The 24,718-nt window shown below is 39.3% G+C and overlaps 1 protein-coding gene across 2 annotated transcripts in view; it reads left to right on the plus strand.

The window, feature by feature from the left end:
• Wdr33 (WD repeat domain 33) overlaps positions 1-24,718 on the plus strand; it is a 103,072-nt gene that overhangs the window by 9,840 nt on the left and 68,514 nt on the right. For both annotated transcript variants that reach the window (XM_087592900.1, NM_001107398.2), the window contains exons 2-6: positions 17,039-17,265; positions 19,227-19,295; positions 19,956-20,060; positions 23,866-23,961; positions 24,138-24,289. In XM_087592900.1, the coding sequence (XP_087449026.1) occupies positions 17,062-17,265; positions 19,227-19,295; positions 19,956-20,060; positions 23,866-23,961; positions 24,138-24,289 (626 nt within the window). In that variant the 5' untranslated portion in view covers positions 17,039-17,061. The remainder of the gene's footprint in view (positions 1-17,038; positions 17,266-19,226; positions 19,296-19,955; positions 20,061-23,865; positions 23,962-24,137; positions 24,290-24,718) is intronic.

Here is a 24,718-nt window from a genome sequence, read left to right on the forward strand (position 1 = left end):
CTGTTCTTACTATATCCTTCCTCTGCCTCCTGAGTGCTGAGTTTAAAGGTGTGTGCCATCACCTAGACCTGCATCTCTATCATTTCAGAGAGAAGAGTCCCCCTCCCCCTATTTGTTTTGAGACAGGGTCTCTCTTTGTAGAGCAGACTGGCCTTAAACTCACAAAGTTCTGCTTGCCTCTGCTTCTCTAATGCTGGGATCATAGGTGTGTGCCATCAACCCTAGCTGAGACAAGTCATTGAGCCTGAGGCTTGCAGTTTTCGCTAGATTGGCTGCCCATTGAGTTCTAGGGATCCTCCTGTCTCCCTATCTACCAACTCCATAGTAGTGGGGTTGTAAATGCGTACTGCTGGGCCTTGCTTTGTTTGTTAGTGTTTACTTAGTCTGCATATTTGCCATAGTGTGCATGTGGAGGTCAGGACAACATGGCAAAGGAAGTCAGTTGTATAGATTAAATTCAGATTCTCAGACTTGTGTAGCAAGCACTCTATCTCTCCAGCTCCAATACCATGTCCTTTTTTGAGATAGCAGCTCACTGTGTAATTTTGGCTGGTCTGGAACTCCCTAGTACACCAGGCTGGACTTAAATTTAGAAATCCTTCTGCATCTCACTGAGTGCTGGAGTTAAGAGTGGACTGCTGAGGCTGGAGAGATGATTTAGCAATAAGAGCACTTGTTGCTTCTACAGAGGACCTGGTTCATGTATTATCACCACCTATGTGATAGTTCACAACTATTGGTAACTTCAATTCCTGGTATTCTATGCTGCATTCTGATCTCTGGGCCCTAAAAAATACACATGGTACTTAAACAAGCAGGGGAAACACTCAGATACATACAATAGCTTTAAAAGACCTTGTACTGCTCTTTCAGAGGACTTGGATTCCCAGGACCCATGTTGGGCAGCTCCTGTAACCATTAACCACCTGTAACTCAAGCTCCAGGGGGAAAAAATCTGAAGCCTCCTTGAGTGCTTGCAACATCCCACGCAGATAAACATACATATATAAATAATCAAAAATAATAAAAATAGACTTTTACAAAAAGGGTATGTACTACTAAATTTTTGTTTAGTTTTATTTAAAAGATTAATTTTTAATTATGTATATGTGGTTTGCGCAGTGTCCACAGATTCTGGAAGAGGACATTGAATCTCTGTAGACTCAAAATTACAAACAGTTGGAAGCCACCAGATGTGAGTGCTGGGAACTGAACTCAGATCCACTGGAAGAACTGGAACCATTCCTAACCCACTGAGCCATCTCTCTACCTTGGCTTTTTGGGGTGTGGAGTGGGCTGCTTTTTATTTTTAATTAGAGTACTTAGGAGAACTAAATGGCTTAAGTTGGCTTCAAATTTGCTGTTTTTCTACCAGTCTCTTGAATGCTGAGATTATAGGGATACCACTATGCCTGACCTTAGATGCCTTTATTTTGGGGGTGGGGAGGTATTGTTTGGGTGGTTTTTCCAGACAGAGATTCTCTTTGTAGCCCTGGATCAGTGTCTCCTCTGTCTCTGTAGACCAAGCTGGCCTCAAACTCAGATTCTCCTGCCTCTGCTTTCCAAGATGGTGGGATTAAAGGCATGCGCGGCTACTGCTGGACTTTAGATGGTTTTTGCCATTGTATGAACACCATAGATGGTGCTTACATACCCCTCATGATAGTATAGGCTAATCTTTTTTTTTTTTTTTTTTTGGTTCTTTTTTTCGGAGCTGGGGACCAAAGAATGTGACTGCTTCACTCCTTTTTTTTTTTTTTTTTTTTTTTTTTTTGTTGTTGTTGTTGTTGTTGTTGTTGTTGTTGTTCTTTTTTCGGAGCTGGGGACCGAACCCAGGGCCTTGCGCTTCCTAGGCAAGTGCTCTACCACTGAGCTAAATCCCCAACCCCGTGTGGTGGTGTTTTGAAGCAGGGTCTCATTAAGTAACTTTAGCTGTCCTGAAACTTACTATGTAGACCTTTGTGTCTCAGGCTGTCACTTGTCATCCTGCCTCAGCTTTCCAAATACTAAGTATGGTCTATTGTTGGCAGTATGAATGTATATGTATATACATATATGTATATGTATTTCACCTTTAAATAGGAGCACACTCTGAAGTAGAGTATTATATAGTATACATAAGCCTGTAGTGCTATAGTTTGTTGCCATTGTCAAGTACTGTGTGTTGTACATAATTCAGAATTGTACATATAAATGTAAATGTGCTATATTGTTATGTACCTGGCAATATAGATTTGCTTATATTAGCATTTTTACAAATCCAGGTAATGCCTTATGCTATGATGTTGGGGTGGCTGTGACTTTACTAGGCAATAGGTATTTTCATTTTTATTGTAATGATAAGATACCAAATTTGTTTATGTTCTCTTTTGTGTGCTGCAAAATTTTAATGGGCATAGGGATCAGGAATGAAAGAGAAGAATTTTAGAGAAATTTTTACAGATGTTAATTTACTAATGAGATACCATGAGCAGTTATATGGCCTAAAAATTGGTGATGGGAGAAATTAAATTTTTTCATAGTATAGACCACTAAAATTAACTAAAGAACCAAGAATCAGTCTTCTCTCACAAGAGCATCAAGAGCTAAAGAATTTCTAACAAAACTTCCAAACCAGCATAGAGCTCAGGTGGCCAAGGGAACTGACTATTATGATTTGTGACTCTGATGTTATAGCCAGTATAAGTTCCAGTATAAGCCACTTCTGCCTGCCTAACTTGGTGACTGCTAAACTAGGTGGGTTTATCTGTCAGACTTTTATATGGTGTAGTTCCTGTTCTGCTACATGGTTGCACAATGCTGGGCTGTCTTGAAACATCCAAGATATTTATTGTTTCTAAATATATCATCCCCTTCACTATTTCTACCTACCTCCTCTCTCCCACTCCCTTTCCTGCTTCTGTCCCTACCTACCTGACAGGGTCTTACTATGTAGCCCCTGACTGGCCTGGAATCCACAGGCTGGCTTAGAAATTCAGAGATCTGCCTGCCTCTGGATTGCTGGGATTAAAGGTCTGTGCCACCATGCCCAACAGAATTCTAATTCTTAAAAACCCTCCAAAAAACAATGAAAACCTGTATTTATTCTGCCTCATTCTTTATGATATTCTATTTTACTCTATGGTACTGGAGATGGAACACAGGATAGACTGCTAGTTTTGAAAATAGCTTGGCAGTTTTTCAGAAGATTAATGAGCATCAGTTTTGAAACTCAAAAAAGTTTCAGTTCTGCATTTTTACTCCAGGAAAGGGATGTTACATTCATAGAAAAAGCTGTATTGGTGTCTATAGTAGTTTATAGCAGTTTCATTCCAGTTGCGGAACAGCATACGTTCCAGATGTCTCCAGTGAATAGATGAAATTTGATTATCGCCGTAGATTTAGCAGTAAAAGACAGGAATAATTAAAACATGGTTGATTCTTCAAAACATCATGGCAAACTCAAAAGCTTTATGAGATAACAATTTTGTTTGCATGATGTTTGTGAAAATATACTTTAATGATGAGAAACATTTCAGTGGGTGCTGTAGTTAAGGTTAGTATTGGAGGCTGATACAAGGAACAGTACAGGATTTATGTATGAATAAGTGGGTGGTTTTGGGAGGGGAGAGAGAAAGAGAGAGCTGAAAATGGTGTTGAACGTTTTTTGCTTCTTTTGCCTTTTTTGGTTTGGTTGTAGCTTTTTGAGACAGGGTTGCTCTGTGTAGCCTTTGTCCTGGAACTTGATCTGTAGACTAGGCTGGCCTTGGGATTAAAGACTTGTGCTCCCACTGCCCCACCAATCTTGAATTATAATTTTCCTGTTGCTCCCTCTTTAGTGCCAGGATTATAGATATATGTATGCCACCAAACTTGTTTTTTGTAGTGCTGGGCATTAAACCTAGAGCTTTAGGCATGCTTACAAGCATTTTGCCAACTGAGCTATATCTTTAACCCCAGAGTCTTTATCTTGATTGTGGTCAGCATTTGAAACTAGTTTTATTAAAAACAAACATATTATATAAAATAAAGCATTAATATTTTATTAATTTAATTATAAAATTATATTAAATATAAAACTAATAAAATATTATTATAGAATTAGTTTTAATTATGTGTATATGTGTGCTTGATTATTGGTTGTACCTGTTTGAGTGCAGATACCAGGTGTTGGGTCCCTTGGAGTTGGGATTCTGGACCTGCTGACCTAGTTGCTGAGAATTGAACTTGGGTCCTATGTAAGAGCAATACATGTTCTCATCCACTGAGCTATCTCCAACACTCTGAAACAAGTTTTTAAAAAATTTATGTATGTGTAATATTCAAAATAATTTGGAGCTCAGTATGAGGGATGCTTCTCTATTAGGGATGTTGTTTGCAAGGACCTGAGTTTGATTTCCAGTACTTCAAAAGTAAATATAAATAAACAAGTAGATAAAATTTATAGATCATGAGAAAATACTTGGAAAAGATATCTCACAAGATGGTGCTCACCTTTAATCCCAGCACTCAGGAGGCAGAGGCGAATAGATTTCGGAGTTTAAGGCCAGCCTATTCTACATAGAGTGTTCTAGGCCATCCAGGGCTATATAGAGAGACTCTGTCTCAAAAAATCAAACCAACCAACTAAACAAACATCCAACTCATTTAAGGATATCTAAAACATGAAAGAACTCACAAAACATAATTTTTAAAAAGTAATTCGATTTTAAAAAGTAGACAAAAAGGTCTGAGTAGAAACATTATGCTATAGATGTCAAATAAGCCTGTAGAAAGAAGCTGAACTAGGCATTGTGCTTGTGTACCCTTAAAATCTGGAGGCTAAGGCAGAAGATTTGCTACCAATTTGAGATTAGCCTGGGATACACATATTTACCAGCCCAGCCAGAGTGAATAGGGAGACTTTGCCTCAAAACCACCAACAACACCCTCACACCAAAAGCTACATACTTAGCATAGTACAACAGGAGCTGTCATTCATTTCTGGTGGGAATGCAAAATGATGTAGACACTTTAGATACAATATAAATGTTTCTTACAAAACTAAGCATCCTTTTACATATACCAGTTGTACTTTCGAAAAGCCAGTTGTGCTGTTGAAAAAACAAGTGTTTTCCAGACAGGGTTTCTCTGTGTATCCCTGGCTGTCCTGGAACTCACTCTGTAGACCAGGCTGGCCTCATATTCAGAGATCTACCTACCTCTGCCTTCCAGGTACTGGGATTAAAGGGCAATTGTACTTCTTGATTTATACAAAAGTTGAAAATAATTTCTCAGGGAAATCTGTACATTAATGTTTATAGCAGTTATATTGCCCAAACTGGGAAGCAACCAGAATGCCCTTCACTAGGTCATAGGTGGCATAACCACGTGATGATAATGTATATATGAACTGTAAAAAGATAAGGAGGAGCCTTAGAAGCCTTATCAATGGGTCCTTCCCAGCACTGGGAAGGCAGAAGCAGACACATCTGTGTAACTCTGAGGCTAGCTTGGTCTGCAGGGCAAGTCCAGGACAGCCAGATCTGCCTGTCTTGAAAACCCTGTCTTGAAAAAGAAACCAGGGGGCTGGAGAGATGGCTCAGTAGTTAAGAGCACTGGCTGCTCTTCTAGAGGTCCTGAGTTCAATTCCCAACAACTGCATTGTGATTTATAACTATCTATAATAGAATCTATGTAAATTTATAAAATATAAAGTTTTTTAAAAAAGGAACATACAAAAAGCTAAGCTGGGCCTGGTGTATATACCTTTAACCCTAGCGTAGGAGGCTGATGCAGGCTGGTATTAGAGTGGCTGGGCTGGAGACTGGGCCTCACAGTGAGATCCTGTCTTTAAAAACAAAAAACCCAGAAGATACATGTATTCTGTAAACAGCACCACATTTCTACTACCACAGCTAATGCAGAGAATACCGTGTCATTCTGGGCCTGCAAGCTTGATGCCAAGCCATCTATAAGGATTCTATAAGGATGTCTGTTCTGAGCATAGCACATGTTCAAGTTGTCAAGAATAAGGTCTACTTTAAGAGATGCCAAGTGAAATTTAGAAGATAAGACAGCAAACCTGACTGCTGTCCTTGGAAATGCAGCATGAAGTTTGTATAACTAGCAGTACTGTTGATGCCATGAACCAAAATATGGGAGTTAACCCAGCAAATTGTGCTCATTGTACTAGCTTGCTGCTGGCCCACAGGCCTCTCGATAGAGTTAGCCTGTTAAGGTCTGTGAAAGCCAAGTGAAGGTTACTGAAGATAAATACAACATGGAAAGCATTGGTGGTCAGCCCAGTGCCTTTGGCTGCTGTTGGGGTGCATACATTGCTGAAGCTAAACTGGCATTGAGGTTCTGGTGACCTTCTAGGGGAGCTATGTTGCTGTACTTTCCAACCCCAATTTGCCCATATTAAAAAAAAATACAGTCCAGTTGTTATAAGCTGTATGGCTGGATTGGGCAGATCTAACACTACACTTATTTCCTAGCTATAAGACTCCTTGCTACTTTCCGTTTCTTCTGGCCCCAGGGTTCAGGTCCACTGCAGCTTCCTCCCATCTTCTGTCCTCTCCTTTCCCTCTCGTTCTCCTCTCTTCACTCCCCGCTCCCACTCTCAGACCTCTAGTTCCACCTATTTCTTCCACTGCCCAATCACTCTCTAGCCTTTACTGAATAGTTAAAATGTGGAGAATGTGCACTTGAGATCACCCAAGTATCTGGGGCATACCCTTTTGAGGCAGAACTAACATCAGTATACAGCAGCATCAGGACAACCCACAACAGCTGTGAATGGAAGCTTTTTCTGTCCCTTAAATAATTGATTTTTTTATTTAAAATAATTTGAAAGCAAGGAGTACTTTATAGGTTGTTATATTGCAAATCATATATGGATTACCTGATGGGAGAAAATGAAGGCACTTAGAAGAAACAATTTTCTCAGTACCTAAGCAACCAATAACTCCAGTTGTAAAGATTATTAGACAAAGGAGGGTAGGGAAGAAAGCTCATGATGGTCTATGCAAAATTCAGTCTATGAGAAGAAAAACAAAAACAAAACAAAATGAGTAGTTAGAAAGAAGGTGTAGAATTTTTCCATGACATCCCTTCCTAGAAGAAAGCTTGGGTAGCTCAGGCAAAGGTAAGCTTCCTCAGAGCTCAGGGACAGGTACTGAGCACTAAACCCGTTTTTTTTTTTTTAAACATACTTTTTTATTGTTTATTTATTTTATGAGTACACTGTCACTGTCTTCAACACACAAGGAGAGGATTCCATTACAGATGGTTGTGAGCCACCATGTGGTTGCTGGGATTTGAACTCAGGATCTCTGGAAGAGCAGTCAGTGCTCTTAACCACTGAGCCATATCTCCAGCCCTAAACCCGTTGTTTTATGAAGATTTTTTTTTTTTTTTTCATTTTAAAGAAGGCAGTAAACCTACTGGCCAAACAGCAAAAGAACAAGTCATAAGAACATTGTGGGTAGGGAGAGGGGGACTCTATATGTTTACTGGCTTCATTATTTGTCCTTTGTACCTCAGAATGTATACATTACTGATTTATCCTTTTTAATTCAGGATCTCATTGTGTAGACTGGGATGGCCTTGCACTCCTAGTATGGCCTGCCTTGTCCTCCTAAGTGGGGGTTAAAGCATATGCCATATGCAGGGTAGGGCTCCTACTTATTAGTGTGAGAACAAGACAAGGAGAACAAGCATGCTGATCATTTCATTACTGGCCCAGTTAACCATTGGCGTGGACATTTTCAGTTTCATGGCAGATTAGGGTTTATGTGTCCTTTGGGGTGGTGTCTCAGGTTTGATCAGCCAACTCAGAACCTAGATAGATGGGTAATTTAAAACCGCTGCTGCCACAACCGATCACTCCCCCAGTCCTCTGCTAAAAACAATCTAAGGACAGCGTATTTTGAAGGTTAGGGGAAACTATTTCAAATATTTATTTCCTAAAAAAAGTTCCCTTTTGTACTAGTACATCACAGAATACCAGTATATTCAAATGTGCAATCCAAGGTTAGTTTACTGAGACTAGAGGAGGAACCTGGGTGCTAGTCTTTTTTTTTTTTTTTTGTTCTTTTTTTTCCGGAGCTGGGGACCGAACCCAGGGCCTTGCACTTCCTAGGCAAGCACTCTACCACTGAGCTAAATCCCCAACCCCTGGGTGCTAGTCTTGAATGCACGTTCCTTACCTGTGTGGAGCAGCTCACTTTGCTTCTGGTAATAGTTTCTGTTATACTTGAGCCCTCTGCTGGAGTGACAGTGAATGTTTGGTCTCCCCCTCCCCCTCCCTCTCTCCTGTTCCTTTTCTTTCTCTCTGTCTCATGTAGCTGAGGCTGGTCTCAAACTTGATAGGTAGCCAAACTACTGATCCCCCTGCTTCTATCTCCCAAGTAATGGGACTATAGGTTTGTGCTCCTCCACACTTTAGGCACGTTTGTTGTTCTTAGTTGTGTGCTAGTTTTGTGTAAAGTTTGTCAGAATTTGGAAGGTCCCAGAATTTGGAGGTTACCCTGAGTTCAAGGCCAGCTAGTTTTCATGTTGAGACCCTGTATTTAAACAAAACAATACAATCAAAAAAAAAAAAAGTAAAAAAGTTTTAAGAATGAAACCAAGGGGTTGGGGATTTAGCTCAGTGGTAGAGCGCTTGCCTAGGAAGCGCAAGGCCCTGGGTTCGGTCCCCAGCTCCGAAAAAATGAACCCCCCAAAAAAAAAAAAGAATGAAACCAAATAGGAATCATGAACAGATCAGGAGATTCCACCCTCCATCCCCTCAAAGACTGTCTCACTACGTAAATCAGGCTGGACTGGATTTACAGAGACCCACCTGCCTCTGCCTCTCAAGTGCTGGGATTAAAGGTGTGTGTCAACACTACTGAGCTGGTTTTTGTTTTCAAGAACATCTATGTGTCCCTCTGTCTATATTTATATACATGAATACATGTATGTATGTGTATGCACATGTATTTTATATGTATAATATTCCTCCATGTATTAGTATTCTCATGGGGTCAGACTGTATTGGATATCCTGAAACTGGAGTTATGAGTTATGGGTGGTTATGAACTGTTATATAGGCTCTAGGAGTAGAACCTGGGTCTTCTGAAAGAGCACTGACCACTTTTATTGCTAAGCCAAGCCATCTATCTGTAAACACCCCCCTCCCCCAAAAGTAGGCAGGTAAGTGCTCTAGTATATACACCCCCCCCCCACAATCTCTAAATATAAAAACATTTTAAATTTGTTTTGTTGTTGTTTTTGAAGGACTTTTTGCATGTATATGAGCATCTAGTGTGTGGAAACGTGTTATTCATGCATCTTGTGTGCACATGTGGGTAGAGGACAGAAATTGACATTGTATTACTTGGTTTATTTCTCTCTATATAATCAAGGCAGCATGCTCACTTAGCCCAGAGCATGCTAATTCATCTAGTCTAAGTGGCCAGTTTACTTTGGGGACCCCATTTCTACCTTCCATGCATTGTGATTACAGGGGAAGTTTTACTGTGCTCTCTTAGCATTTACATGGGTACTGGGGGTCCAGACTCTGGACCTGATACTTGAATGGCAAGCATTTACTTGCTTAATAATCTTCCAAGCCCCAAATTATTTTTTAGCTGCACCTTTAATAGTATAAAACCTTATTTGCTAACACATTCTTTTTTTTAGTTTTTTACTTTTTTGAGGCAGGGTTTCTCTGTATAGCCTTCCTGGACTTACTCTGTAGACCAGGCTGGCGTTGAAGTCAGAGACCTGCCTACCACTTCTGGCATTAAAACCTGTGCCACTATACCTGACATGTTTTTATTGTGTATGGTTTTTCCTCATTGGAATCTGCGAAAAAGCTGAGAGCTTATTGTAAACAACCATGAGATGTTTTCTGCTTCTCCTCTACTTCCTGATGTTGAAGTTTGATATGTGTGTTTAGGTATTTTTGGGTTACGTTCTTGAGGGAAACATCACTTATATGTATGTTGGGGGGTACATTCATGTGTGTATGTGCACATGGTGCATGTGAATGGAGACCAGAAGTTGACTTTAGCTCTCTTTCTTTCTTGCTTGCTCTCTGTTCTTTTTAGCCTGGATGTAGGCTACAAACTCATAGAGAGCTGCCTGCCTCCGCTTTCTGAGAGCTGGAATTAAAGGTGCACGCTATCATACCCAACTTTACAACTCAATTTTTTGAGACAAAAAGTTTCTCACGGAACCTAGATTTCACTCATTTTTCTAAGCCGGCTGGCCAGTGAGCTCTAGAACTTCACCTGCCTGTGCGTCAGTTCTAGAAGTGTGCCTCTGTGAGTACCTTTTGCATGGTTTCTGGGGATTCAAGCTCAGGCCCTTCTGCTTACAGGACTTTTACCCCCTCAAGACAGGGTTTCTCTGTGCGCCCTGGCTGTCCAAGAACTTGATCTGTGGTCTCGAACTCAGAGGTCCACCTTTCTCTGCCTTATGAATTCTGGGTTTAAAGGTGTGCCCTCACCTCAGGCTCACTTCTGGAATTTTATGTAGTCAGGTTATGTTTGTTATATAAAAATAGTTTCATGGAGCCTGGAAACTGCTATTCTGTGAATGTGAATGTTGTATTTAGTGAGTCAGAATGATGTGATTTTACCTGATGTATGTACTATAAAGCAAACTCTTGACTGAATTGCGCTCCTTGCTTGACATTACTGATTTATTTTTAGGGGAAAGATGAACTGAATTTAGTTGTTTAGATAGATTTTTATCCTTAACAATTTGGATGTTTAATTATTATACATATAATTTACTAAGGATATTCATATATACTATAATTTGTCTCCTCCTGACTTCTGTTCCTATTCTTACCTACCTTCCCCCTCCCCTGACCCCCCAGCTCACTTATGGGATAACTATGTTTGAGGGAAGTCTAAATTTTAGTTGAATTTTGTCATTCTCTTATTGTATCTGAAGTGACTACTACAGCAAGTACAAAACATGTTATTAATTTTTCAAAAGGTTAAAGCTGCTATTTCTTTGCATTTGGTTAATAATTTTAGTTCCATTGTGAAGCTTGAAGGATAACTTTAAGGACTTAGTGTTCTATGTGGGTTAATGATTTTTCACATTTATGTGTCAGGTTTTCTGCTCCTAGAGACAGTTGACATCTTTGGCACCTCCTGTTGAAGGAGAGTCAGGAGGTCCAGCAGGCCTTTGCTCTAACTCTGCTGCTCTGTAATTGACTGGAGGAGCTGCAGCCAAGTATTGTAGTATTGTAGGTTTAAATAATGGAAATTTGTTTCCTCACAGTTCTCAGTGCTGCAACTCAGAAAGCTAAGATGAGAGAAGGTTCCGTTCTTGGTGATACTTTTCTCTTTGACTTGCTGTGATCTATGGCTGTCCTTTTTATTGTCTGAGTCCTAATCTAGATTAGAACCTTAAAGCAATATGTCATTATGTTCTGAGATACTGGGATTTAGGGCTTTGATAAATAAAGTGAGGTGGGCACAGTTTAACCCAGAACACCAACAAAGCAAGCATTGTTGAAAGCTTGGCTAAAAGAATTTTCCTTCCTCCCCTCTATCCCTCCCTCATTTGGAGAAAAGTCTCATGTAGCCTAGGCTATCCTCAAATACTTTACATTGCAGAAGGATTGTCTTCCTGCCTCCACCTTCCAAGTGCTGAGATAACATGAATACACTACTATGTCTAGCTATTTTTATTTTGTGATGCTAGGAATTAAAGCCAGATTATTGTTCTGGCTAAATCATCTCATTCTCTCTCACCCCTCCCCACTCTGAAGTAATTTTATGGATTGCCTGACTTGAAGACGAAGAAGAAGGCATTTGGGAAGTGTGCTTGTGTCTGGGTTTGTAAGGCATATGTGAAGCATGTTCATGGTGTTGTGTGGTGAGGAGGTTTGTTTTGTCTTATTTAGTGTTAGGCTTTTCAATCTTTTTCATTGATGATGTAATATGGACGGGCTCATGTCCTGCTGTTTTGTGGAGGGTGGAGATCAGAGGATAACTTGTGAGAGTTGATTCTTGCTTTTATACCATGTGGGTCCTGGGAAATCAGGCATGGTGGCAAACGTCTTTAACCACTGAGCTTTCTGGGCTTCAGAAGATAGATAGGTGTCACTCTGGGCTTCAGAAGATAGATAGATAGGTGTCAGTCACTCTGGGCTTCAGAAGGTAGATAGATAGATAGGTGTCACGGAGGAGAACAGCACTCCAATTAAAGTGTCTCACTCCACGAGGCAAACTTTCCTTCTGATCAGAAGAATGCGCTCTTTAGAAAACTGAAAGTGCAAATGCATTGCAGCAGGAGCTTATCTGGGTGTCAGTTAAAGCAGGGGGCTCCCTATTGCTGGACCCAGCCTAGAGCTGTTTCACTTGTCTAGTTTAAAAGAATCAGAGCAAAGGAGGTCAAATAAACGGAGTTGTGAGACCACAGCAAGATCTTTGTGTAAACAAAAGTTTACCTAGTTGGAGGGTAGCAGAACTTTCACATAAAGGTTTTACAAGGTGTGTGTGGGAGGTTTGCATTGCTTGTAGTTAACAAACGACAGCATTTGACAGAAGCGAATATTTAATATTTCTTACATAGTACTGAATTTTGATTTGAAATATAGTTGTGCTTTTTTCCCCTCCCTCCCTCCTTCCCTCCCTTCCTCCCTCCCTCCTTTTTGTGTGCATGTTTGGTTTTTCTTTTCTTTTTTTTTTTTTTAGATTTATTTATTATATACAAGTACAGTGTAGCTGTCTTTAGACACATCGGAAGAGGGCATCAGATCTCATTACAGATGGTTGTGAGCCACTATGTGGTTCCTGGGATTTGAACTCAGGACCTCTGGAAGAGCAGTCGGTGCTCTTAACCGCTGAGCCATCTCTCCAGCCCTGTTTTTGGTTTTTCATGACAGGGTTTCTCTGTGTAGCTCTGACTGTCCTGAAAATCACTGTTACACCAGCTGCCCTTCAACTCCGAGATCTTGCCTGCGCCTGCTTCCCCAGTGCTGTGACTTTAGGCAGTCACTGCCACCACTCTGCTTTTTTTCCTCCTTTTTAAACATTCCAAAATTTTGATTTTTTTTGAACTTGAGTAGTACTTTGGACTTTGTCGAGAAAACCAAAGACCTTTCTCAGAACACCTTTTTTGTTTGTTTGTTTGTTTGTTTGTTTTAGTTTATCTGAGATAGTTTCGCTGTGTAGCCCTGGCTGTCCTGGAACTCACTCTGTAGACCAGGCTGCCTTCAGACTCAGGTCTGCCTGCCTGTGCCTCCATAGTGCTGGAGTGTGAAGGCTTCTGCTGCCACTCCTCAGCTTCAGAACACATATTTGATTTGATTTTATGTATTTTTCTGAGACAGGTATCACTGAGACAGAGGGTCTGTCCTGGAACTCTGTGTTTCCTCTTCTTCCCTCCCCTCCTTCTCCCTCTCTTTCATCCTGCATATTCCAGGTTGGCTTTTCATGTGCATAGTAGCCAGGGTGGTCTTACTGGGAGATTTCTTCCTTTGTCAAATTACAGGTATTTGCCATCAGCCTGCTTTTATGTGGTGCTGGAGATGGAACAAGCGCTCTATCTACCTGCCCTTGCAGAACAAATTTTATTCAATAACTTGCTTGTTTTTGTTGAACCTTAGTCATTCATGCCATCAACACTCGATTTGGGTCTTAGTGCTTTCTATTGTAATACTCAAAATTAAACTGTAAGCCCCACTCTCCCAAGGCCCAGGTAACTCGCCAGAATGCTGGGAGTTGTAGTTCTTGGAAAATAACAAAATGCCTCATGGGGAAAATAGGTTACTTACAGGTTTGTCTTTATAAACCCCTACAAAATATGCCTCTAGGCCACTCAGATAGAAGTTCCAGGAAGTAGTCCTGACCAAAGTCCATCTTGGTCAGTCTTTAATAAAGCTTGCTTCAGATTTGGCTCAAAATGGTAGAACTGGTGTTTGTCATGCAGATCTCAGGATTATCACTATCCAGCCCTCTGCCTAGCTTCAGCAGTCCCCAGCTTTCTATTATTCTGTTTCATATCTGTTTGAATGGTTTTTTAGTCTATTAAAATTTCCACTTTTAGTTGATATATCTTCACATATCATTAAGGCCACCCTTTAAACCATTTATTTTATTCTGAGATAGAATTTCTGTATGTAGCTTTGGCTAGCCTGGAACTCATAGAGCTTCTCCTATGTCTGCCTCTAGAGCGTTGGCATTAAAGCTATATGCCATCAATGCCTAGCTGTTATGCCATTTTAAAATGTACCATTCGGCTTATTTAGCTTGTTCAGTGTGGCATAGCTGCCTCTTTTTCCTTGTTCTAAATTTTCTTCATTATCTTGGAAAGAAAGACTGTTTTATGAAGTAGTTACATTTCATTCCAGGACCCCTGTAACCTGTAGTTGAGAGACTTTCTCTGTGTAGCACATTCTAGATTTTTCATATAGAGTCATGTGGTCTTTGTGTTTGGCTATTTTAACACATTTTCAGCATAATACATGTTATAATTTGTATATTTTTTGTTGAAACTAATTTTATTCCATGAACATTAGAAAATTTATGGCTATAAAAAAATAGAACTTTTGTGGGGTTGGGGATTTAGCTCAGTGGTATTACATGTGAGATCCTAGACTCAATCCTCAAACTTAAGAAAGTTTGTTTCTTTGTTTTTTTTATTTTAGTAAATTAAAAATGCTAAATTTATTTTGTGGTATGTGTGGGTATGTATGTTTATGAATGAATGCATTCATGCCTATGTATATGTATGTATACACATATACATGTACATATATACATATACATATGTGATATGGATATTAGAGGACCTCAAGAAGTTGGGAATGGGAGGTTGGTTCTGCCCTCCTAGCAGTGAGTCCTGTGAATCAAACTCGGGTTGTCAGGCAAGTGCCTTTAACTGCTGCGCCATCTTGCCAGCCCAAAATATGCTGTTGTAAACCCCGTATTCCCACCTCACCGCTATGATTTCTGTCTGTAGCCCTGGTTGTCCTAGAACTCTCTGTGGAATAAGGCTGGCCTTGAACTTGGAAATTCACCTGCCTCTACCTCCCCAGTACTGGAATTAAAGTTGTGAGCAACCAGTATCCCAAGACACTCATTAAGGGGCCCTTGGCACACAACTTAGCATTTGGAAGGTAGACAGTGAAGGATTCTGAGTTTGAAACTAGACTGGTTACATAATGAAACTGTCTTCAGAACAAATTTAGAGAAAACTTTAGGCCTTTAGAAAATTTGACCTAGATATCTGGAGTGAAACTTTAATTTAAACCCGAGATGTAGTTGCATTCATGAGATGTCAGAATAAGCAGATTCCATACCAGCCGTAAGTGCTTTTTATACACAATAACTCATCCACAACTCATAAGGGTAGAATGTTTCTCATCTTATACAAACTAACATACTGGACTGGAGCTAAGGGATTACTGCTTAGTAGAAGAACTGACACATTAGATGTGTATTTTGTTCCTCTATTTATTTTGGTGTTGTGTATCCAGATTTCAGTACTATCACCCTTCCTTTGTCTTCGGCTTTTACCCCTGCACAGCCTAAGTACACTGTAGCTGTCTTCAGACACACTAGAAGAGGGTGTCAGATATCACTACAGATGGTTTTGGGTCACCTTGTGGTTGCTGGGGTTTGAACTCAGGAACTCTGGAAGAATGCTCTTAACCACTGAGCCATCTCTCTAGCCTCCAAGATGATTTTTATCTGAAGAAGATCATAAGGATTTTTTTCTAGGACCCCTTAAAAATAATCTCGAGACTAACATAAACAAATGTAAGAACAATAATAGGAACAAGTGGACCAGTGGTTCCTAGCACCTAGGTCGGGAAGCTCACAGTCACGTGTAACTTTAATGCTAAGGGTCCTGGCAACTATATACTTATGTGTACACATATGAATAAAAATAAAAACTTAATTCAGCTCCTATTTTTTCTTTATCACCTCTTCCACCTTTATTATTTTGATACAAGGTCTCATGTAACATAAGATGGCATGTAAGATTTTGAAAAATGTTAATACTCAGTTGATGCTTGCCTTTTCTTCCCTAGAAGAAACACAAAATAGACATCTCAATAATGCCTTAAGCCATTATACATTGTACTCTCTTCCACTGGTGCAGATATTTACAATCCATGCTTATTAGTATTTATTTTGTAATAAACTTATTCTGTAATGTTTTGATTTTTAGTTCCTATATTTATTTGGTGGGGTTTAGACTCAGGAACACATGCTTCCTAGGTAAGCTTTCTGCTGCTGAGCTATATCTCCAACCTTGATACTTCATTTTAAAAATAGAGTGAATGGGGGCTGGGGATTTAGCTCAGTGGTAGAGCGCTTACCTAGGAAGTGCAAGGCCCTGGGTTCGGTCCCCAGCTCCGAAAAAAAGAACCAAAAAAAAAAAAAAAATAGAGTGAATGTTAGAAATACTGCAAGGACGAAAACTATTAAATGTTCACTGGGCCTGTAAGGTGGCTAGTGGGTGAAGGGTCCTGCTGCTTAGCCTAACAATCTGAATTTGATCCACATGATAAAAGAAGAGAAACCCATCTTGCAAATTGTCATCTGACCTCCATACACTTGGCATATACCCTCTCTCCCTGCAAATAAATAATAAAAATTTTACAGTTGGGTGGCACATGCCTTAAATCTCAGCACTCTGGAGGCAGAGGCTGGTGGATCTACCTAGCTAGTTCCAGAATGCCAGGCTACACAAATAAACATTGTCTCAAAAAAAAAAAAAAACAAAAAAACAAAAACCAACAAATAAACAAATATTTCAGGAACTATTTACTTAAAAATGTTTTAGATTAGGGCAAAAAGATCAGTTAAAAGTACTGGCTGCTCCTCCAGATGATCCTGGTTTAATCTTCAACATGCACATTGCAGCTCACTCTGTCTGTAACTCCAGTTCCAGGAATCTGATGCCCTCTTATGGCCTCTTCAGAATATGCTTGTAGGCACAGCTACTTACACGTTTTGAAAAAGTTAAATGTTTGCAGGTTAAAAAATTGTTTTTAGCCATAGTTGTCAAGTCATGTGATTTGTGTACTGAAATACTTCGTCTTCTCTTCTAGTGACTTAGTAGGAAAACATCACCATGGCTACAGAAATTGGCTCTCCTCCACGATTTTTCCATATGCCGAGGTTCCAGCACCAGGCTCCCCGACAGTTGTTCTATAAGCGGCCTGACTTTGCACAGCAGCAGGCAATGCAGCAGCTCACCTTTGACGGGAAGCGGATGAGAAAGGCCGTGAACCGGAAAACCATAGACTACAACCCCTCTGTCATTAAGTATTTGGAGGTAAGTACAGTAAAAGTATTTCTGGTGGCCAAAGTGCTTTTTTAAAAAAATTATTTATTTTATGTATTTGAATGCTCTATCTGCACACCTGCACGCCAGAAGAGGGCATCGGATCCCATTACAGATGGTTGTGAGCCACCATGTGGTTGCTGGGAATTGAACTCAGGGCCTCTGGAAGAGCAGTCAGTGCTCTTAACCGCTGAGCCATCTCTCCAGCCCCGGCCAAAGTGCTTTAAAAAATAAACTAAATAAAGAGTAACAAGTATTACTTGTATTTCTTGAATTAGTGGGATGAATTAGCATTTCAGATGTTGACTTCATTGTCTTCTGAAAATGACTCAGTATATGTGAAATAATAAGTGACCACCAATATGGCAGTATTCTGAGGCACTTGCCCGGAGCACATGCCATGTCCTATTTCTGATTTCTCAGAAAGACATTGTAGTCTTGAGGAGGCGCTCTGTACTTGCTTGAAGATCGACACATCTTACCTGGGACAGTCACTTGGAGTGTATTGAAGTGAAAGGGTCTCAGCTCTGCTTCTCTACTTTTGAGTTTCTTATGTTAACCTGTTAAATGTTATTGTTTCATTCATTTGGTTTTGTCTGCTTTTACCTCTAAGCTTAGTACTTAAAGCCCCGTTTGCACATTGACCTAATTAGTACATTACAGGTACATAGTAACAAATGTTAGATATAAGGACACATTTAAACTAGTTTTTTTTGTTTTTGTTTTTGTTTTTGTTTTTTTTTAAAGACAGGATCTTATGTAGCACAGGCTGGCTTTGAATTTCTGAATCTTTTCCTCCATCCCCCAAGTACTGAGATTAAGACATGTGATGTTATACTAGTTGATTTGGTGTTTCTTGGCAATTTCATTTGGGAAAATAGAGTATAAAGGTAGAATTTGAAAAGAATAAAAAAGCCAAAAGCAAATACAAGAAATTGTTCTGTACTCATGGTTTTGGCAGAAATATGGTTGTCAATCTATCCTTATTCCCCACCTCAACTTACTTATTTTTAAATCTTACATCTATTATTGTTTGCCTGTATGTCTACTATGTATAGTATATCCCCTGAAACTGGAATTAACAAGCTTTGAGTAACTGGTGCTAAGGTCTTCTGGAGGAGAAATCTGTGCCTTTAAACACTGAGCTATCTCTCCAGCATGTGCCCCACCCTCCAACCCCCTAATTGTACTTATTAGGGTACGTGAGTGAGGATGTGTTAGGGATCAGAACCGGAAGATGGTAGCACACGCCTTTAATCCCAGCACTCAGGAGGCAGAGGCAGGCAGATCTTGGAGTTTTGAGGCCAGCCTGGTCTGTAGAGTGAGTTCTAGGACAGCTAGGGCTACATAGAGAAACTGTCTCAAAAAAAAAAAAAAAAAAAAAAAAAAAAAAAAAAAAAAAAAGCAAAAGAAAAAAGGAACAAAGAAACAAACAAAAAAAGGAAACAGAATAGCCTGACAATGTTGGATACTCCTTTAATCCTAGTTCACAGGCAGCAAAAGTAAGTTGCTTCCAAGCTGCCATGACCTATGTAAGGAGCTGTGGGCTAGCAAGGGCTATACAGTGAGATCCTGTCTCAAAAAGAAAGAAAAGGAAAAATCTGACAGGCGCAAATCCTATTTTCTCCTTTTTAAATACACATTACAGTCGGGGGCTGGGGAGGTGATTCAGTGTTTAGGAACACAGGCTGCTCTTCTAAAGGACCAGGGTTTGGTTCTCAGTATGTACATGGTGGCCCATAACCATCTGTAATTCTAGTTTTATTGTATCTGATGCTCTTTTAATCTTTGCAGGTACCAGGCATGCATGTGTTGCTTGATACCTACATGCATATGGGTGAAAGCAAATATTTGTACACATAAATTTAAAATACACTTAGATCTCATTAATAATTAAATTTTACATGATTATCACAAGACCATATACTCATTAGTTAATTTGTTTTTAACAGAATAGGATATGGCAAAGAGATCAGAGAGATATGCGGGCAATTCAGCCGGATGCAGGTTATTATAATGATGTAAGTATAAGTTGTGTCATACTAGCTTACTAACAACCTCCTTGTTTGGTTGATGTAAATTTCAAAGAATAGGAATTCTGATTCAAGGTTGCCGCTTATATTTTTATAAATAACATTTCCAGAAGGGTAATGGAGTATGTCTGTATTTACTTTGATTTAACTTTGTCTCAACTTCAGTATTCCTTTATATTTAATGATGAATAAACTTTGGGGATAGAAAGCAATATTCAAATATTAAACAAATCAAAGTCTTTTAATAGAACGTTTAATTTTTTTTTTTTTTTTCGGAGCTGGGGACCGAACCCAGGGCCTTGCGCTTGCTAGGCAAGCGCTCTACCACTGAACTAAATCCCCAATCCCTAGAACGTTTAATTTTAAGTTTGGATTTTTGTAAACATACTTTGCTATATTGTCTTTGAGAAGCAATTTAAGAAATATGGTCTTAGACACTGAAAGTAAGTTCCAGATTAATGCTAATAGATGTTTAACTTTTATCTAAATTCTCTTTTAATTAATGTAGAACACTTTTAATCTCCGAATGACTTGGGGAATTACCCTGAAGTTTTCTTTAGCTGTTGAAATAGTTATCTTGCCATGTATTGGTAAACCTTGTTTCTTTCCTGTGTGTTTACCCAATGTTCTTTTTTTTTTTTTTTAAAGCTGGTCCCACCTATAGGAATGTTGAATAATCCTATGAATGCAGTAACAACGAAATTTGTTAGGACATCAACAAACAAAGTAAAATGCCCAGTGTTTGTTGTGAGGGTAAGTATTCCATTAGATATTTATTTGAAAAATTAATACTTATATTTACAAATATATAACAAGGCTGGACAAGGTGGCATAGGCCTTTAATCTCAGAAGCAGGAGGATCTCCATGAGTTGAAGGCCAGCCTGGTCTATACAATTCTAGGACAACCATAGAGAGACCCTGACTAAAAAAAATTTTTTTTAATGAAATAAAAATTAAACATTATATTAAATGTATATCCAAGATAATAGTTGGTTTACTACTAATAAGTTTCCTTTGGACCCATTCTTTTCTTTCTTTTTTTTTTTTTTTTCTTTTCTTTTTTTTTGGAGCTGGGGTCTGAACCCAGGGCCTTGCGCTTGTTAGGCAAGTGCTCTACCACTGAGCTAAATCCCCAACCCCGGGACCCATTCTTTTATCCATTTGGTCAACTACTGTTAGGATAATGTGCTCTGAATGGTTTTTAACATGTTGTAGTTTCCATGGAATTCTGGAATCTGTAAGTTCATACTGCAGTAGGTCTCAGTATCACTCTGGAATAGAGATGCCTTTACTGCTGCTGAAAGCAGCACCCCAAGGTGAGTGAAAAGCTGTTAGGTGTTTCTAGGAAATGATGATTCAGGAGCTCAGAAAACTGATACAGCTACTCAGAAGCTCTGTGGAGGTGCCCAGTAGTTTCTTTCTTTGGAATTTGTAACCAGGAACATATTCACATTGTTCAATATTTTAGAGATTTTACCTGTTCTTTTCCATACTGACCAGATACTCGGTTTATTTTCCTGTTGATGATAGTGTAATCATTTTATTTCCTTTCCTTTCTTTGGGTAGCCTTTCGCTGTCCTGGAACTCACTCTGTAGACCAGGCTGGCCTTGAACTCAAGGATTCAGCATATACCTCTACCTTCTGGGTGCTGGGATTAAAGGCAAAAACCACCAGTGCCTGGCCACTTGTTTTTTTTGTTTGTTTGTTTGTTTTTTTAAATCTTGAAAAGTAGGGCTGGAGAGATGGTTCAATGATTAACAGCACTGACCGCTCTTCCATAGGTTCTGAATCCGATACCCAGCAACCACATGGTGGCTCAGAACCATCTGTAATGGGATCCAATGTACTCTTTGAGTGTGTGTCTGAAGACAGCTGCAGTGTACTCATATAAATACAAATAAATAAATCTTTTTTAAAAATCTTGAAAAGTAAGTAGGACCCTGGCAATGTCAACACACACCTCAAATCCCAGCATTTAGTAGTCAGAGGAAGGTGGATTTTTGAGTTTAAGGCCAGTTGGAGGCCAGCCTGGTCTACATAGTGAATTGCAGGCCAACCAGGGCAAAACCCTCTTTCCAAAAAGAAGAGCGAAAATATTTATTTTTATTTCTGTGAATGTAAATGCACTGTGGACATGCCATGTTTGTGGAGGGTATTGCTTCTGTTAATCTGGAGTTACTGGTGGTTTTAAGCTACCATGTTAACGCTAGGAATCAGATTTAGACTTTTTACAGGAACAGTAAGTGCTCTTAACTGTAGAGCAATCTCCAACTGTGAGACTTCATTTTAAATTAGGTGTATACATAATTTATACACATGTACATATTATGTACATGTGTATACATGCATGTCTCTGTGTATGCTAGTGCAGATGCCTTTGGAGGCCAGAAGAGGGTGACCAGTCCTCTGGAGCTGAAATTACAGGCTTTGAGGTGCCTTATATGGATTCTGGTAGTTGAACTCAGGACTTTTGTAAGATCAGTATATTCTCTTAACCATTGAGCCATCTCTCCAGCCCCCTTGTTTTTTTTATTTTTTGGTTTTTTTCCCTCCCAAACTTAGTTGTGATTGTATTTGTGGGTGTGAGGCTGTCCTTTATGATTTATCATGATGTGTAGGTGGATGTCAGGATTGCCTATGGAGGTGTGTCTCTTCTTTTACCTTTAGGGTTGCATTCAGGTTGCCCGGATTCTCTGGAGCTGGAGACCAACAGGTGGCTGTGATCTATCTGAGGTGTTAAGAACCAGACTGGTCTTCTGGAAGAGCAGCAAGCACTTTGAACTGCTCTGTTAGTGACCAGCCCTTTAATGTCCTTCTATAATACAGAAGACCTTTTGAAATGAAGCCTGAGTATTCTGTATCTTTATTCCCCAACCCCACCCCCTTATTACTAGGGATAGAAGCTAGGGCCTTGAATTTATTTGCTCTGAATTACATTTTTAGGGGCCCCCTCCAACTTCTTAAGAAAAAAAAAACCTATAATAAATTTCCTTCAGGTAGTGTTGATCTCACTTTGTATTATAGGCAGGTTGCCCTAGACCTCCCTCATCTTCTCTGTGTGGTGGATAAGGATTTTCCTGTAGAGATAGAGTATAAGATCTTGGGAAAAATTTGTGTATATTAGAAACACAGTCTACTGAAACTTACAAAGAAATAAAGCTTGTGAGTTCTGTATTTACACTTTAACTGATTGAAAAATTGACAGGTTTGGGATCATAGCAAACAAAATCTGATAAGATAGTACTTTATTCAGAGCAATCAAAATTATGACTTGCTGATAAAGCAGTGAGAGTCAACCCTCACAGGTACTTGTGTCATTTTCCAAGTTACCTTAACTTGATGAATTTTCTTTATGGACACCTATTTTTGAACTATGTTTTTATTTAGGGTATTATAGTTGTTTTGACGTTTTATGTATTTATATCCTTTATGGAAAATGAGTGAAGCTGAACAAAAGGAAAAATGAATTATGCACATTCAGGCACATGTGTTTGTTGTGTGGGATCAAACTTAAGGGCCTTGTGTTTTCTAGTCCCTCTTATAATTTTTAAAAAATATTTGGTTGTAGGAAATGTTTGATATTTTTAATGTTCTCAACATGTAGTTGTTTTCTTTTGCTTGTTTTGCTTGTGGAATGGGGATATTTTTAAGACATGTTCTCATTATATTGTCCTATGTGGCTTGAACTTGCTTTGTAGACCATGTTGGCCCTGAACTCAGAAAGATCTTCCTGCTTTTGCTGCACAAGTGTTTGGGATTAAGAGCTTGCGCAACATGGCTGTCTGTCTGTCTGTCTGTCTGTCTATTTACTCACCTACTGTATTCATTCGTTCATTCATTTGGTTCTTTTTGAGACAGGGTCTGTCTCTCTCTCTCTCTCTCTCTCTCTCTAATTATATGTATACACCACCATACTAGTCTTCTCTATATATTTGGCAAATAGCAGCTCATTTTTTATTCAGTCACTTCAACTTTTCTATTTATTTATTTTGGTTTACTACTATGTAGCCTAGAACGAAGTGAAATCTTTACGCATTATGATTTAACTTGCTTTTTAAGTACATAGGTATATTCTCTCTCTCTGTATATGTATGTAAATATATATTATTTAAATTTAGCTAATGAATCAGAGCTAGTGCTTTCATTGCTCTGTATGATGCAAATTCTTTTTTGACAATATATTTACAAAGGTATTAACTATAATATTCATGTTGATTGTTTAATATTTTATGAAAATAGACTTTGGGGACTAGAGAGATACTCAGCAATTAAGAACACCTGCTGCTCTTCCAGAGAATTTGACTTCAGTTCCTAGCACCTATATCGTGCAGTTCACAACTGCCTGTAACTGCAGCTCAAGAGGATGTGATACCTTCTCACCTCCATAGGCACTGCACACTATGTTTTACACACACACACACACACACACACACACACACACACAAACGCGCACACACATGTAAAAACAGGCAAATAAGCCTTTGAAATACTTCTTAAATTAGTGAGATTGCAAGACTTGTGCTTATGTGTGACCTATCTTCTTTTTTCTCCTCCAGTGGACCCCGGAAGGAAGACGGTTGGTCACTGGAGCTTCTAGTGGGGAGTTCACCTTGTGGAACGGGCTGACTTTCAACTTTGAAACCATATTGCAGGTAACAGTAACCATCAGCTGCTAGCTGATCTAAGAACTTGAGAGCACAGTCAGTTTCATTGGCAATGTAAAACTTAATAATTGGACGGTTTATCGCTCTGAGTTAGTATAGGTTCCTATTAGCTCTGTCATGTGTTCTCTTAAAGCAAAACTTAAAAAAGTTTTCTGTTTTCACAGGCTCATGATAGCCCTGTGAGGGCCATGACTTGGTCACATAATGACATGTGGATGTTGACAGCAGATCATGGAGGATATGTGAAATATTGGCAATCCAACATGAACAACGTCAAGATGTTCCAGGCACATAAGGAGGCGATTAGAGAGGCCAGGTTTATACACAATATACCATTTTCTGTAGTCCCTATTGTCATGGTTAGATTACTCTCTAAGTGTATTCTGGGTGCAGAGATGCATGGGCTCTCTCAGATTCTGGGAAACTTTCTGCACCTTATGAACACAGTATTTCTCTTTGTTTTCACACATTCACCATTTTGCTGGCACCTTTCTGAAGTAGTTTTGTCCTGGTATCAGCCTTTGCAATATGTTAGAGATGTATTGTCTGCCACATTTTGCACTGGTTTTCTCTTTTCATTTATGGCTAATAATGTGTATACGTTATTCCTTTTTATTATCTACTGTGTAAGACAAGAATATTCCAAATAAAGAATTCAGTCTTTAATTATACAACTGAATAAAATCTAAAGCCTGCAGAAATCACCTTCAGAATCCACACAAAATTCAAGGAAAAAAGGCTTAAG

Source organism: Rattus norvegicus, chromosome 18, assembly GCF_021556685.1.
Source record: "Rattus norvegicus strain SHRSP/BbbUtx chromosome 18, alternate assembly SHRSP_T2T, whole genome shotgun sequence".
In the NCBI taxonomy this organism is placed as follows: domain Eukaryota; kingdom Metazoa; phylum Chordata; class Mammalia; order Rodentia; family Muridae; genus Rattus; species Rattus norvegicus.